Source organism: Drosophila persimilis, unplaced genomic scaffold, assembly GCF_003286085.1.
Source record: "Drosophila persimilis strain 14011-0111.01,24,50 unplaced genomic scaffold, DperRS2 tig00000002-arrow-pilon, whole genome shotgun sequence".
Classification (NCBI taxonomy): Eukaryota; Metazoa; Arthropoda; class Insecta; order Diptera; family Drosophilidae; genus Drosophila; species Drosophila persimilis.
In genome coordinates, this window is record NW_020825289.1 from 16134767 (window position 1) to 16150706 (window position 15940).

The 15940-nt window shown below is 45.1% G+C and overlaps 1 protein-coding gene across 1 annotated transcript; it reads left to right on the forward strand.

Moving 5' to 3' along the window:
- Positions 1-13823: 13823 nt before the first annotated feature.
- On the forward strand, positions 13824-14627 carry LOC6592410 (transmembrane emp24 domain-containing protein 2). Its single transcript, XM_002018019.2, has one exon. It carries the CDS (start codon positions 13881-13883, stop codon positions 14493-14495), a length of 615 nt encoding a protein of 204 aa, XP_002018055.1. The 5' UTR covers positions 13824-13880; the 3' UTR covers positions 14496-14627.
- Positions 14628-15940: the final 1313 nt, after the last annotated feature.

Below are 15940 nucleotides of genomic sequence, written 5' to 3' on the forward strand. Positions count from 1 at the left end.
CACTCTACTTGTTTTGAGCGTAGATTGTCGTTTTATGAACTCGCAAGGACATGCATTGGCCGCTGGCCGCTGGAGAAAGAGGATTGACTTTTAGCTTTTGCCTTTTTGTGGCTGATGCTGCTGCTGCTTTTGCTTCTTTTCCTTTTAGCCTGGACAACGGCGGGACACAAAAACAAGTTTATCTAAATTGCCGTATAGACTGCTGCAATGTGGCAAAGGGATCCACAGCTTGTGGCCTGCGGTCGAGTTGGAACTTCCAAAACCGAACTGAGCCCCAACCCAACTCATTCTTTCTTCCACCTCATCCTCTCAGCATCTTCTCATCCATATCTGTAGCTGTATCTGTGTCTGTGTCTTCATCTATGGCTACGTATTTGCTTTTCATATGACGCTGCTCCTGGTCCTGCTCCTGGCCTTCACCGCTCTTCAACTTGATTTGGGTCAATGCTGTTTGTTTGTCTTTGCCTCGATGGTGGTTTCCTCACTTTTTTTCTGTTTTTGTTTTTGGTTCGTTGAATGTTGTGTGTGCTATCGAGAAATAACACAAAACTAATTGGTTTGTTAATTAAAATTTTGTTGAAATGAAATCTCAATCTTGTCCCAAATCAGTGTTTGTATTTCATATTTATGTTATCCTTGTGTTCGAGCTCATCGCGCCTCGAGCCCCCCGGAAAATGGTATTTGCTGCTTGTTTTAGAGACATGCTAAGAAAGGATTTGCCTAGTTTTATTTTTCCATCAAATATTGTTTGGGTGGCTTTTGGCTACCACTTCGATTCCCAGCCAATTGCAATCAGTATTGGAAATTCCTGGCCAAATTGCAATGAGCCGAGATTAGCCCGGGCCAAAAGCAGCAGCAAAGTAGAAATCTTCCCCTTACTCTCTCGGTCGCTCTCTCTCACTCCTGCTTCACCTTTTGTTTTGGTTGTTTCGAAGAGTCAGGGCCCACTGGGATGCCATGGAGAGGTGGCAATATCACAGACACCGCTTCCACGGGGATGCCAGAGAGAAAGCAGAGCAGAAGGAGAGTGCCGGCAGTGGCACAACGGGTGCCAAAAATAACTGTTAATTCAAATCCGAAGGCAACGTGCCAATGGGGTCTGTGACGACCAAATGTCAATGCAAACACAACGACGAGCCCTGCCAGACAGAGGTGGAAGCAGGGCAGCGTTTCCCCATTCAAACATGGCGACTTGATTAGATATTGTTACCCCCTGGTTCTCCTCCTGCTTCTGCTGCTGCCCCCGCTTGGGCTTTGGCTTTTGGTCTGCTTTCTATACCGCTGGAGTATCTGCTCCAGAAACCAGGAACTGGACAGAGTTCCCGTTGCCATTGCCGTTGCCGTTGCCGTTACCATTAGCCTGTCAGTACAATCTGCCATCCATGGCCATTGAATGTTCATCGACAGCAGCAGAAGAAGATCCAAAAACATTCAAAGGCACTGCAGCTGTTTGCCAGAATTTGCATATTTGTTTGGCAGCTTCATGTCGGAATGCATTAAAAGCGAACGGATAGAGACACAGGACGCCGACAGGACAGGAGGAGAGAGAGGGCTCGATAAGGACATTCCGGGGTCCAACTGAATAACAAGGCAAATTGACATGTGAACAAAAAGCAATTAAGCAACATTTTTGCATCTGAATGTAAGTTTTAAGAGTACATTTTATGAAGTGCTGCCATCACAGAGGGTCGCTTTGACAATTTTTGCTTAATTCAAGCAAATCATTTTTATAATTGAGAGCTTTTGATCTTGATTCCGTTTTGTTTTAAACTATTTTTGTATATAAAAACATTTTAAGGAAAACTGAAGCGTACTTCGAATGTAATTGAAACATTTTTCTAACAAAGTTAATTCATTTAAAATCAAATTAAATTTTATATGACAGTAGATGCCATAAAGAAGTGACAAATCATAGCAAAGCCCCATATAAATATCTCCCAAAGTATACCCACCAACAACTGTTTTAACCCACGCAGCATCGGCCCATCATCATCATCCATCCATTCATCACTCCATATGCCAGTGAATAATATATGGACAATTGCAAACTGTAACTGCGATACGGTTTCATTGAAAAATGTCTATATAAAAAGCACTTGATTGGCCTGGATTCGATTCGATTCGAGTCGACCAACAATGGCATATATTTAAACCAAGCAGAGGACTGCCACCCATTTCCAGCTCCATCACCATCACCAATCCTGAGGCCAAAGGCCGTACTGTAGCCCGAAAGTCCAGCGTGTGACACATCACTCATACGCAGCGTGAGGTCTGAAAGCATTTGGCATGGCACCTTGTTGGTTTGTTTGTCCATCCCATCCCACTCTCCACTTCCTGTATTTCTGTTCGTCTGCCATATCGTTTGCTTTGTTTCTGCCACTTTGCCATTATTATTTTTACTTTTTTCCTGTTATTTATTTAAATGCTCTGCATTCCTCGCCGTCCTTCCCCCGCTCTCATTTACGAAATTATTTTATTTGTGACTGCCACAAAATTTACATTCATATTTCTATTTGTTGGCCATTGTGTCCATTAAGCCCCCCCCCAGGCTACAGATTCCGCTCCTCTGCCCTGGGGGCTGTCGCCTAAGCGGCTTTGGCATCTTTGCGCATCTGCCCGTGTACGTCTCGGACTCTGGCCGCTCTTCCCATGCCTAATGACCTGCTGCAACCGGCAAAGGCAAACGAGTGCACGAGATCCGGTACAAGGATATTAAATGTGGATGGTTTGGTGTGGGAAATATCGGTAACTTTGCTGGGGGAAGTGTTGGCATTATAAATTGCTGCAAGCGGGCTTTTTGAGAGCCAAGGAGTGGCTTTTATAATTCCTATTGAAGGTAATGTATGGAGGCATTGAAATGCAGGAAATGGTTCCTAAAATATTTTCAAAACAACTTTTATAGGTATATAGAATTGCAAAGAAGAAATTTGCATTATTAAAGGGGTTTCATTTATTTATCCCACATTAATATGTGCATATGTGCTAGACTCCTTTTTCACAGAATTATTTATGCATACATATTTGTTTCTAATTAACTTAAGCGTCAGACAACAGCTGGCAGGTCTCTCAGCATCCACCCAAAAAGAAATCATTTTTATGAAGTTACCTTCGCGATTTTTGCAATTGTTTTGCTTTTGCTTTGTTTCATTCAGAGTTTGAGCATTTCGAGTCCACACGATGCCAATTGTCCTGTGTGTGTATGCAAGGTCCTCCATCGCTTCCAGAGTGCTGGGTTTGTTAAGCAGCTGCTGGCAGCTGTTGGCCCTCCGCTGATAATCACATTTCGCGAAAGCTTTTTGCGCCTCTCTCGCTCGCTTTCCCTCTCTATGGCCCTCGCTTTGTAAAAACTCTACGGACATCCCTTTCGCACGCATGCAAACGAAGTTAATGTTTGCTTATGAATAAGCAAATAAACGTCTCTGCAGTCGAATGGATTCTGTATGCTGGATGCTGGATGCTCGTATGCTTGGCTGGTTCCCTGCTTCGTTTGGCTGGTTGGAGGCTGGGCGCTCTGCCTCTGATGGACTCGCTGACGTTTACATTTTTGAAATGGCCAACACGTGTTCCTCCAGCCACTTCACTCATCCCACCCCCAGTCCTTGAGGGCCGCTCATTTCAATTTGCTTGCATTTCAATGCAAAACTTTTTCCATTTCGGCCTCGTCCTGCTCTCGTCCTATGCAGCATCATCTCCTCCCCACACTCCCACACTCCCGCTCTCCCGCTCTCACGATCTCTATGATTGTGTGTGGAAAATACTTTGTTTTTCTTTCCCTTTTTCCCTCCCCTGGACGAGCGTGTGTCGGTGAGTGTTAGCTTTTTTGTAGTTGTTGGCGTAATTAGCATTCGCTGTGCATTAATATTAATTAGCTAGTTATGCAGCGGCGACTGGCCGGATCTCCGCCGGTTCCCTGCATTTCCATTTGAGCGGATGGGCAGAGGGATTATCTTAGTTTTTTTTTGCGAACTAAAGCACATTTCTGCTCATCCAACAACAACAAAAGTTTAACTTTTATTCACTTTCGTTGATCGAATACTTTCAGAGGTGGATAGAGACTGCGCCCAAGTAAATAGCTTGTTCCCCCGTTTAAAGCCCTGTTCGCTGCCCCACGCGAAATCAAGGCAAACAACTCGAAGCCAAACGGCTGATAAAAGAGCGCCGCTGCACAGGTGCACATCAAAAATAGCCCCCCCTCCCCTCCACGCTGGATGACCCGCAACATCGCGTGCTGCAGCGGCAACAACGAAGAGCAGCCAACATCAGCAGTGCGTCAGTTAAGCAAATAAACAACCTCTACGTTGCATGCCACGGAACAGGAGGATGTGGGAGAGCCGCAGAAAAAAATTGATAGGAAAATTTGCCGAGCAAACAGCAGAGCGGAGGCAACGTCTATATAAATTTATAAACGAAACACATGCAGCTGTGTGGTCCAGTGCCAGTGCCAGTGCCTGTGCCAGTGCCTGTTCCTGTACCTGTGTGTACGTGTGTGTTTGAGGATAAAGCGCAAAGTTTACAGACAACAAAGAGGCAGGGTCGCCACCTAAAAGGGTGACCCAAAGGTATCCAACTAAAGATTAAAAGGGGATTAAACCAGTGCACACAAAACACAAAGAAGGGCTAGGCTTAGGTGAGGAATCAGTCGATACCCTTGAAAAAGCGTAGCCCCTCCTCTGCCGAACTCAAGCACGCTCCTGCCACACATTGGGGCCTGTACATTGAGGCCATTTTGTTAATATTTAATATCAAATAAAGGCCTCGACGCCACGACGCCACGACGCCACGACGGCACGACGGCATCAAAATAGTACAAAAACTGCCAACGGGCTGTGGAATTGAAACTGAAAATGCAGAATGCAAAATGGATAGCCAAGCGAATGGATAGCGAGTGTGAGTTTTGAATAAAGAACTGTCTGTCTGTCTGTCTGTCTGCCTGCTTGGATCCAGCCGATGCCACACTGAGGGAGGGAAAATCCATCAAAATGACCGCACCAGAGAGACCAAGAGACAGAGACGGGAATACGGGAGCACGGAAAGGGAGAGAGAGAGAGATGTGTCTCACATGGCGTATGAGGAATGTGTGTGGCACTTAAACGAACTGAGCCGGAGAACGTGCCTTAAACTCTGTCCATTTATTCTGTATCTCTCTCCCTCTTTCTCACCCTCTCTCTCTCTCTCTCTCTCTCTCTCTTTGTGTAAAGCTGTCTCACTCTCTGGTTCTGTGCTAGGTTAATACCCAATTACTGTGCAAATTACTTCAAGTTTTTCTTTCGAATAAACTTTCATCTGTGTGTCGGTGTGTCGGTGTGTGGGTGTGCGTGTGGCCATTAAAGTTTAGCATTTCTCTAGCCCCAAAATTTCAACCGAACTGTAAGGGGACTCCCCGAGCAGACACGGAGCATTCGGTGAGAGCGGTGAGCCCGAGCAGCCTTTTTAAAGCTTTTTAATAAACGCAATAATTTGCTTAAAGTTTTCCCATAACCAGGTGCTGCTGAAATGCGGCAACTTGAACTCTGCCCCGTGTGTGCGTGCCGCTGGTGCTTGTGCTTGTGCCTGGCTATATCTATGTATGTTCTTGTGCTTGCGCCTGTGGCAGCTGAACAATTTAACAAATTATCCAGATAGTTTTTGCTCAATTTCGCAGCTGAAAATTCTACAGATTATTAATGGAGATTTTTGTGGTGGAGAAATGAATTGCCAGGAATTGAGTGGCGCAAGACGAAAGATTATATCCAGTTTCTGATAGTCGTAGATAGACTGGGGAATATCCGATTGCTGATGCTTCATTCCTCAGAGTGATATAGATCCGTATAGCCACAGAAAACGTATCGATTACTGCACACATGCATTGATGTGCTCCCTTTTTAGCCATATATTCCCATTCGAGTTTAAAGCCACAAAAACCTGAACCAACGAAAACGAAAAACCCTCGCAAAAAAAAACTGGGAGAACAAAGGAAAACTGTCTTCCATATCTCATGGTCTTACTAGCCCCCACGGGACTCATCAAAAATATACGAGATTGCCTCCGGAACCGCCTCCCTTCCTGCTTGCCACAGCAAATGCACGTTTTAATTTTTTGTTAACCGAAAACAGCGCACATTTGGGACAAATATCCGGAGTAATATATGCAAGTATTTGTATATTCATGTGGGCGAGGTGGCTCATGCCGGGGAAGGAGGTGGCGGTGGGGTTGCCTGACTTTTGGGCAAGCCACAATATCGCTTCGAGGTTCGAGTGGAGCAACAAAAACAAAAGCAAAAGCAAAAGCGGACGCGAGTGCCCTGAAAATGGAAAATGGAAAACGGCAAACAGCGGACAGAGATTACAGACGAGCGCCCGAAGGAGCGAAACAAAGTTTTGCTTTGACATGTCACACAGATGCATGCATGCATTAGAGCACACATACATATGTACAGAATATGCAGAATAAAATACGAAAGCCAGAGCCCCCGATGCTTTCTACTTTGACCGCCTTTGGGCCCCTAGAAATGCACATGGGGCCCTGCTTTTCATTTAGCTCCCCACACACACCCGCACACCCAAATTTTCTTAGCCATTTGCCTCTCTTTCACTCTCGTTACCCCCCACAAAAAAAAAGCTGCAATACGCGCAACTAAACACACAACAAACTTAGCCGTAAACACACATACACTCGCTCTTTTGTCGGCACACACAGACACACGCTGCATTGGTATTTTCTTTAGAGTGCAGAAATCCCTTTCAAAAAATCAACATTCAAAAACGCAGCCAAGTAAAAGTGCGAGTACTCGTTGTAAAAGCCCAATTTCCTCTCCAAAACAATCGTTCCTCGCTGCTCGTCCCTTTCATTCCCTTTGATCCCTCGCTCTCCCCTCGTTCTCTTGGCATTTTTTGCCCCTCTCCATTTTGGGCCTTAGTTTTCCCTCTCCCGGACTTTGTTTCAGGCTCTACAGAGTAAACAATTTCTGAGAGAGCTTTGATTTGTGGCCCTGCGGTGAAGATGGATTGGATTGTTTAGAACTAGGCATACTAGAATCACAGAAAAAGGGTTTTAGAAAGGCTTTAGTCGATAGTTTCCCACTGAGCTCTTAAGGGAAGTATAGATAGGGTTCGGCATTAACAGGGGTTATAAATCGATTAATGAAGTGAAGGAAGTGGACTTCCCAAACCACTTAATTCATTTGCTAATTGATAAACTCAACCAAAACTCCTGCTCAGAAGTTATTCATAGGGAAAACCCAAGTTCCGTTACTCGACTATCCTGTTCATATAAGTTGCCCCAGTTTATGGACAAAGTTTAAACAAATCTGGTCGTACCGACCATATGTTTATGAAAGCGTCTGCCTGGCTTTGAGGCCATAATTTCCAACAATTTGTTGAGCTCTATGGTTGGGCCCCGGCTCCTGGGTCCCGGGATGTTGCTTTGGCTTTCTTTAGTCCCGGCCTGGTTTGGCTTGTGTATAAAATTACAATAAATCGTTGCATTTTAGCTGCAAATAAACAAAGATTTGCAGCGCCGAAAACGAACACTGAGCGCGCTAAAACAAAGCAGAAGGAACAGGGATATAGGATATAAACGATTCGAGGCACTAAGCACGAACGGGGGATGAGAAGAAAGGCCAGCCGAAAGGAGTGCATGCAAAGTAGCACTTTCAGTGGCCTGAAGCAGAGGAGCAGAGAAGAAGGAGGAGTTACCAAGAAGAATGAGGCAGCAACACCAGAGTTACAAGGCAGCGCGAAGCAATCCATGGGGTTGACTGTACTCTACTGTAACCCCAGATCCTTTCGCTGTGCTGTGCTGTGCATGCTTCTGGATGTTAAATCAACATGTAAGCATTTAATGCGCCGCTCCAAAGCTGAAAAAGCGTAAAATTCCCCAAATGACCATAAATTTCTGTGTTTGGCATAGCAATTGTTGTTGCTTTTGCTCTTCTCCACATTCCCTCCGCTTTCCCTCTGTTATTCTTGTTGCTGGAATCCAGAGGAGAGAAATGTAGAAAACTTCAACAAGCACTTGTAAAAATAAATGGCATTTTGGGTTATGTGCAATAATAAAATGGAAATTGTGCAAAAATATTGTCGCTACTGCCCAAAAAATGTTGAACTGCCACAGGGCCAGATGCAGGTGGCTGGCGGGGGCCTAACGGAGAGGGAAGTACGTATAAATATCTGGTTAAGCTTCCTGCTTGGGTCTGAATCGAGAAAACTGGGAACTATATAATGGCCGATGATGTACGTCCTTGTTGGGTTAGAAACTGTGTTGACAGTGAATCTTTCGAGAAATCGTTTGGAAAAATATGAATGTGTTTGCTTTTGGTGGGAAACGGGTTACCAGGAGACCAATGGAGCAGTGGAGGTGGAGTTTTCTGGTTTAAATCGATAAAACAAAGACACATAACAAATGCGTTGCAGCAACAATTGTAAATGGTTTGAAAGAGATTAATTGTTTTGAAGAAATTGAAATAAAGCTGCAGCACACGATGCAGCATCGATTATGTATCAATAAATGTTTGAGCAGCAGATAGATGGATCTTTCAAATACTTCCTTCTACTCTGTAGACAGCAGGGGGAGTCACAACAGCATCGATTATTTCTCAAAAGCTTTTAGAGCAAATTAAAACCAAAGATGGATCCAAATATGATTCAGTAAATTTCCACCTCACTTTCAACTCTTCAATGCAATTCGCACAGAAAGGCAATCAGCAACATCTGCAACAGACAGGCAGACCGACAGACCGACGGACAGACCGACAGACACAACTGTACTGGTTGTCAGTCATTGCTGCTTAGTTGCTCCAAGCAGGCAACATATTTGACACGACGCTGATTTAAGCAAAGTTTCTAATGGCAAGCCCCGGACGTACCTCTACCCTTTTCCAGGCTCTGGCTCTGTCTCTTTGGAGCGGGGGCGTTGTCAAATGGCATATGCAAATGACTTGCTTATCAAATAAAGTATTTTTGGGGTCCCGGTTCTGTTTGTGGGCTGAGTCTTGCGTGTGAAGCGGAACAACTGTGCGTATGCGCAATTTTCACATTGTTTCAATATTACGCATACGTAGGAGGGGGGTGAAACGGGGTGCTTAAGGTTGTATTGGGGTTGGTTCCGGGTGTTCGCTGTTCGGTTTTTGGTTTCGGTTTTTCGCCTCCGGCTTTTCCAAGTATGCACAAGTAATGTGAGAAAATTAAATTTTTCGTGCCTCACGCAAAAGTGTCGGTGTTGCCCGCCGCTCTCTCTGTCCGTCTGTGGGTGTGTGTGTGCTTGTTGGGTTACACACACACTTACAGCTTTGTGCTAAACATTGGCATACCCCTCTGCCCCTTCAGGTTTTGTAAAGAGGGCGTGAAAAATAGAACTTAATTCAATCTGCATACACTCGTACTCCCAGTCAGTTCTCCTCTCTCTGCTGTTTGCTGTTTGCTATTTAAGGAATATTTAATTAAATTCTGCTTTTGTGATTGTTGCCAGTGTTGCCTTTCGTTAATTGAATGCCAGAGTTGTAGCAAATGAGATTATCATTGAATTTGTCATTTGATTTATGCGTGGAATTAAGAGCGTGAAATTAACATAACGAATGGGTTATCTTAACTGAAAAGACCCTCCATGTGAGGAGTTTTAGTTATGAATGCAAGATTTATTTGGGTTATAGCAGAGAGTTCTCCAGTAATCTCATATTAATTCCATTACCCCCACCCAAAAATAATTGATTTGATCTGTCCCTAGTCCTCTCCCATGGCTGGTCGCATTTCCACACCATTAACCGCATCGGGCTTCATTTAAGTTCAATCAAAGCCAGAAGCCGTTCGATACGGAATGTCCATTGGGGTTTGGTCGCCAAGTGACAGCCACAAAAGCCACAGAAACCTTTTTGCTTGTCCGCCAAGCGTGAAGCGAAATTGCAAATGTCAAATGCCTGATGCGGGGATAGACATAGTCGAGCGAATTGTCGATGCTGCGGAAACAGCTGGATCATTCCCCCGGGGGTAAGCCACAAGTCTGTAGCAGCTTCTTTGCCACAAAAACTTTAACTAATTGAGTGGCTGATGACCGAGACCGAGAAACCAACGGCCAATTAGCAATGCGAGAGCATCCACGGGTATATACACACACGAGTATAATATTCTCCCAACGGATTTTAATCAGAAACACAAATATTCAATTAACAAACAAATGTCAAATGCAAAATTACGTTGCAGATGTGCCGCATACATTAATTTGTGGCTCGAAAATTTTCTGGAATTTTCAACGCTGAAAATTGTAGAAAGTTATGCGAAATGTCTTTAGCCATCTCTCTTACGCTCGCACACTCTGTGCCTGTCTCTCGCTCTCTGTCTCTCTTTTGTTTATGCATGCAAATTGTGGCAGGAAAAGGAGAGGAAATTCTAATGTAAATTTCATGGTAACACATAACAAAAATGTTAGCCAAAACTCTCGAAGCAAAAGGACAGGAAAATGCTTCACTAACTTCAATGCCAGGCCACTTGATGTCTCTCTATCTCACTCTACTATGTCTTTGCAGCTATCCCTCTCTCTCTCTCTCTCTCTCTCAAGTCGGTTCCCTTTCTGTTCGTCCCGGAAATACTTGGCATGCCTCATTGAAGCTCGTTAGCTGACTTATTGCCGGAGTCTGGAGAAGGGATTCTTGTTGACAGCTCATGGCGGCACTTTCAATTGAAATAAATCCTTGCACACACATACACACTCCAGAAAAAGAACGAAATTAGCCAATTTGTTGTCTGGTCCCATTTCTGCCACGCCCATTAGCCCATTACACACACACACAAACAGAGGGAAAGAGTAGAGGGAGGGGCTATCATTGATGCCTAAGTATGGACCAAAGGCATTGTCAATACTTGAGCCTTTTTACAGCTCATTCACAGCCTTGCGGCAGAGTCCTTTGCCCCATTTCTTTTGGCTTTTCGCACTGTCCCTGCCTCTCCTTCGTCTTCTCTTCTTCAAGTGTTTTTCAAGTGAAGATTAGCACGATTCCTGTGTGTGTGTTTGTGTGTGGGGCTTGTGGGGCAGGATGCCAGTCTTCCCCCCCGCTTATCTGTCTTTTTTCCCCGGCTTCGATTTCTTTGAGTTGTTTGGCAAATAAACATTTCAGATATGGGTATGTTTTTCTGTTTCAAAGTGCTGTCAAAGAATTTTCCTGAGATAACCCAATAATATTTCATCAAAACAGTGCCCCAAAAAGTAGGCAACATAAATTTGGAGTCTCTTTTGTGTTTTATTCCACAGAAACCCAGAGATGGACCTGAACGTACACAACTCCCCTTCGAAACTATATGATATAGTGAGTGATCTGTTTTCCTAAGACTGATTATTGCAACAAAGATGAAAACTGAAGGACTTTTGTGGACAGAAACAGAAGGACACACTGAAAATAATGAGGATAAAACCCTCTGCGGCGCTATGTATAAAAATAACAACTTTTTTTGAGCTATTTATGATAATTGCCTCACACCGCATGTCCCCACTCGGAGGCATTTCCGTCACCTGTGCCGTGTGTGTGTCTCCACAAAAAAGAAATTTCCAAAAAATAACACCGAAACGAAATCATTTGCACCTTTAAAAGGACATTAAAAGTGGACTCGGAAGCAAGGGGGAGAGTAGCCAAGGAAGGGGGGACTGCGGGCTAGAGCGGACTTGAGTGGCAATCAACATTAGAGACACACATACACACCAGACATGCAGTCACACAGATACACACAGGGACGGAACTGCGTAGCAAACAAATTAGAACACGCACGAATGACCTGGCCACAAAAGCGATTTGATGAAGACGGGGCATACATAGAAATAGAAGAATAAAGAGAGAGAGTGGGAAAGCAGTGTCAAGTAGATCACAGAGGCACGTGAGACAACTACGGCAACGGTTTCTCCCAGGCGGCATAATAATAATTGAGTAGATGCCACAGAAAAAGTGGGCCGAAAAAAGATAGTTTCAGCCAAATGCAAAATAAGTGGACAGCCCCCAGCAATAGAAGGAGCAAGAGAGAGACGGAGAAATTCCGGCTCGGCCATTACCAGCAGACAGTCGTCTGCCACGACTCTGACCGACTGGGCGTGTACGCAATTTAAGCCGCTTTAAGCCAGGCCCGGCAGCGGTGGCAATGGAAACCGTAACGAAATCTGTCCCCTCATCTATTCGGAATGGGATTGGGCTAGGGCGGCTGTCCCCCACATCTGCCACTAAGCTGCTGCACGCACATGAAAAAAGTCCTTGAGCACGACACAGGCCAACAAAACCAAAAAAAAAAAGAATGGAAAGGAAAGGAAAAGGCAGCAGTCGGAGTTTTCCCTGCCATACCCCGCTTGGCCGGGCCAACTCGAACTGGCACTTAAGAGCGTCGATGTCATGTCGACACAGAGAAGGAACAGGAGATGAAGGAGCAGCAGCAGCAGCAGCAGCAGCAGCAGTGGCAGGAGCCTGGGATAAGCCTGGGGATGGGAACAGGAGCAGGCATCAAGTGTTGGCGGCGCCTAAAGTAACTGAAGTCGGCAAATACCCGCGATAGCTCCGCATAGCACAGCTCTGAGTGGGCCAAAAGGGAGGAGGGACTAGGGAAGAGTTTCCCAGCTGACACCGAGCACACAGAGCGACATGAAGTTAAGTGGCGTAAAGCGTGTACTTAATCGCTTAAAGCATTAGAATTTGAAATTGAATATCATAAAGGATACTCGTATATATTCAAAAGTGCGAGGCATCCAGCGAAAAAAAGGAAGAACACCACCAGGAACAAGAGGAAAAAGAATGAGCAGAGCACCCAGCAAATAGTTGTAAAACGCTTTTGGCCAGGCCAAGAACCATAGGCACAGGGGGATGGTGCGGGGTCACGTGCGGGGTGAAACATTTTCCAAATAGTCGAGTGTGCCGTCTGCCGTCTGCCGTGTGCCGTGTGCCGTGTGACGGTGCTCGGCAGAAGGGGTTTCGCTTCGGTTCTGCTGAATTGGCGGCTCGTAAAATTGTTTTAAGGCGCGACATAAAGCCTAGAGCGGTGCTACAGACTTACAAACGGGAGGATCGCTGGAAAAAAGATTTTCCTTCTTTAAAGTTCGACAAAAAAATCTTCGTTCACAGCAAAACGATGTTTGGAATCATTAAACCCCAAAACTCGAATATTCTTCAACTGTTTTAAAGTATCTCAAACAATAATGGCCGAAATTGTTGTTAATTTCATCTGAAAAATTTCACAATTATTGTCGAAATTATATTAACAAATGTTTGGGGCTCCGTGGCAGCAAACTAATCAGCAACAATTTAATTGCATTATGCGCTGGAAAAGCTTTCCAATTGGCTCCGACGTTCGAGCGTTTATTTCATTGAACCCTTTTTCCAACAATTATAAATCAAACAATTGAACTTTTTCCAACATCCTTTTTCATCCAACAAAAAATTAATTGAAATTATATTTAAGTCTGTTTTAAAGAGGGAAAGAGGGAGAGGAGTGAAAATGAATTGAGGGCGGCATCACAATCAGAACTCCCCGATGGCATTAAAAATGCATGACATTTTGACAATAGATGGTCCAAGGAATCAATAGCATCAAATATGCATTGACGAGGGCCGGGCATCGTGCGCTATGTCTATAGAAGGATGGACGAATGGACGAACGAATGAATGGATGGGTGGGTGGTGCGGGTGGGTGGCCTGTCTAACAATTTCCCATTTGCTTTTATCATCTTAATTTGATTTGAAGGGTGTTTGCAGAGGGGCCAAAGAGCGATAGGGCAGCTCGATAATGAAGCGAAACACTGAGTAAATTAGTACAGAAATCAATTATTAAACCCACATCCGATGGGAGTTTGCCTGAAAATTACTGTCAAACGTGTAGAGGGGGCATAGCACATCAATCACTAACTCGCCCACAAGCACGAAGCAAAATTACAACAAATTAAAAATGTTTCCAGCAATCTGTATTCTATTCGCTTTGCTACTCGAATCGGCTGGCGGTTTCCTCATCACCGTGGATGCCCACGAGGAGATTTGCTTCCACGAACATGTCCTGGAGAACGAACGCATCACCATCTCCTTCGAGGTGATGGAGGGAGGCTTCAAGGACATCGGCGTGTCGATCAAGGGCCCCGAAGCGGAACTTCTGCACCACTCCGATCGGGACTCCGTGGGCAGCTTCACCTTCAGCGCCAGCAAGCGGGGCGTGTACACGCTCTGCTTCGACAACCAGCTCTCCACTCTAACGCCCAAGGTGCTGATGTTCCAGTTCCATGTGATTCGGGGCCTGGCCTACTACACGGACCCCCAGCGACGCGGCGACGATGTCCTCGAGCAGGCCATTGTCCAGCTGATGATCAACGAGCTGTCCGGCAAGATGATAGCCGTAAAGCAGGAGCAGGAGTACATGCATGTCCGATATCGCGGCCATCTGGCCGTCAGCGACAGTGTCCACTTCCGGATCGTCTCTTGGTCGATATTCGGTCCCTCAATGCTGCTGATCATGACCGTCCTGGAGGTGTACTACCTGAAGCGCTTCTTTGAGGTGCGCCGTGTCGTCTGACGTGTGGATTTTCCCAATGTATTCAAATTAACTCTGATTGACACCCCTGTCTCTTGTTTGTGGGATGGTATATCTATCCAAAAGGAAATATCATCTTAAGCTAAATAGATCACATGGATCACATTCTACCAATACAAATGACTATCCCTTACCCCTTTTGACTACATATTTTCCCAGACAACTTCCTCCGTACAATTTGTTGCATATTTCACGATTCACAAACCATAAAAAAACTTTGTGCAGAGAGGAGGAGTGTCAGGCGTCAGTGGGAGCTCAAGTAGCCATAAAGTTCACTTCACCTCCATATAGAACCGAGCCACCACATTGGATTAGCACAAATTTATGACGGCTACCCACACATGGCCAACACCCACACCCATACGCACACCAGCCAAGGGGAAGGGAATGGAATGGAAACTTATCATATTCATTCACAAGTTTTTCCTTCCTCTTTCCCATTTCCCTGGCATAGAGATAGGGATACTCCTACAGAGGGAAAGAGAGCGAGAGAGAGACTGCGACTGCGACTGCGACTGGTACTGGGAAATGGAAAACAATGCCAAAGTTTTTTCCTCTTATTTACGACAATGTCGCGTCAAGTTTTTTCTTTTTTTTTTTGTTCATTCTTTATTCTGTTTTTCTATATACTCGTATTGCAGGACGCGTACTATGTGAAGGTACCCTATAAAGTAGCAAGTTTTTGACTTTTTCTGCTGTTGGCTGCTGTTGCATAATAAAATGAAGCATGTTGTGTGTGGCAGCTCTCGAGACGCGGCAGCTGGAGCCTGGCAGCGAACGGAATGAATAAAGGACACCCGACTAGCTCCGATATTGTTCCCCAGCGTCGAGTGAAAGCAAAAGTTCACGGACTTTGTTACTGCGGAAAGGGAGAGTAAGGTGGAGACGATGTACTTGGCCAAATAGAGTACTTGGTAAGTAGAGCTCCATTGACAAAAAAAGTAAAGAAAGCCAGAGCCAAGAGAGAAAGTATCTGACTGATAGATGTGTCCACATTTATTTCTTAAGCTTAATATATGTAAAAAAACATGCTACTTATGAATGAATGTATGTAGGACGGAGATGGGCTGGGGATAATCAATAATCAAAGCCATTTCTGCCCAATGTTGCTCCGAGAAATTCTGTTCGAATGAGCATGAGCTACTTAAGTTCTGGTACAACTCCCATTACAATTACTCCCATCCACCCGACGTTCCAATCATCTCTGTCGCATCAGGTCTCTCCATCATTATGAAAGGGGGGCATGCCACGACCTCATGGCACTCGGGCTTCAATTATGTTTTGCATCCTTCAGAGCTGTTCACTTAATTGCATCACTTGCAGGACCCCAGTGCTTGGGGGCCCGGCTTCGTTGTGCTCATAAACAAGCCCAACCATTGGGGCGGGGAGTGAGTAGCACGTTGCCCGATGCTCTGGGATGCTACTCC

What these genes read in the sequence shown, in the direction of transcription:
- LOC6592410 (XM_002018019.2), top strand. Translation starts at nt 13,881, where the DNA reads ATGTTTCCAGCAATCTGTATTCTATTCGCTTTGCTACTCGAATCGGCT.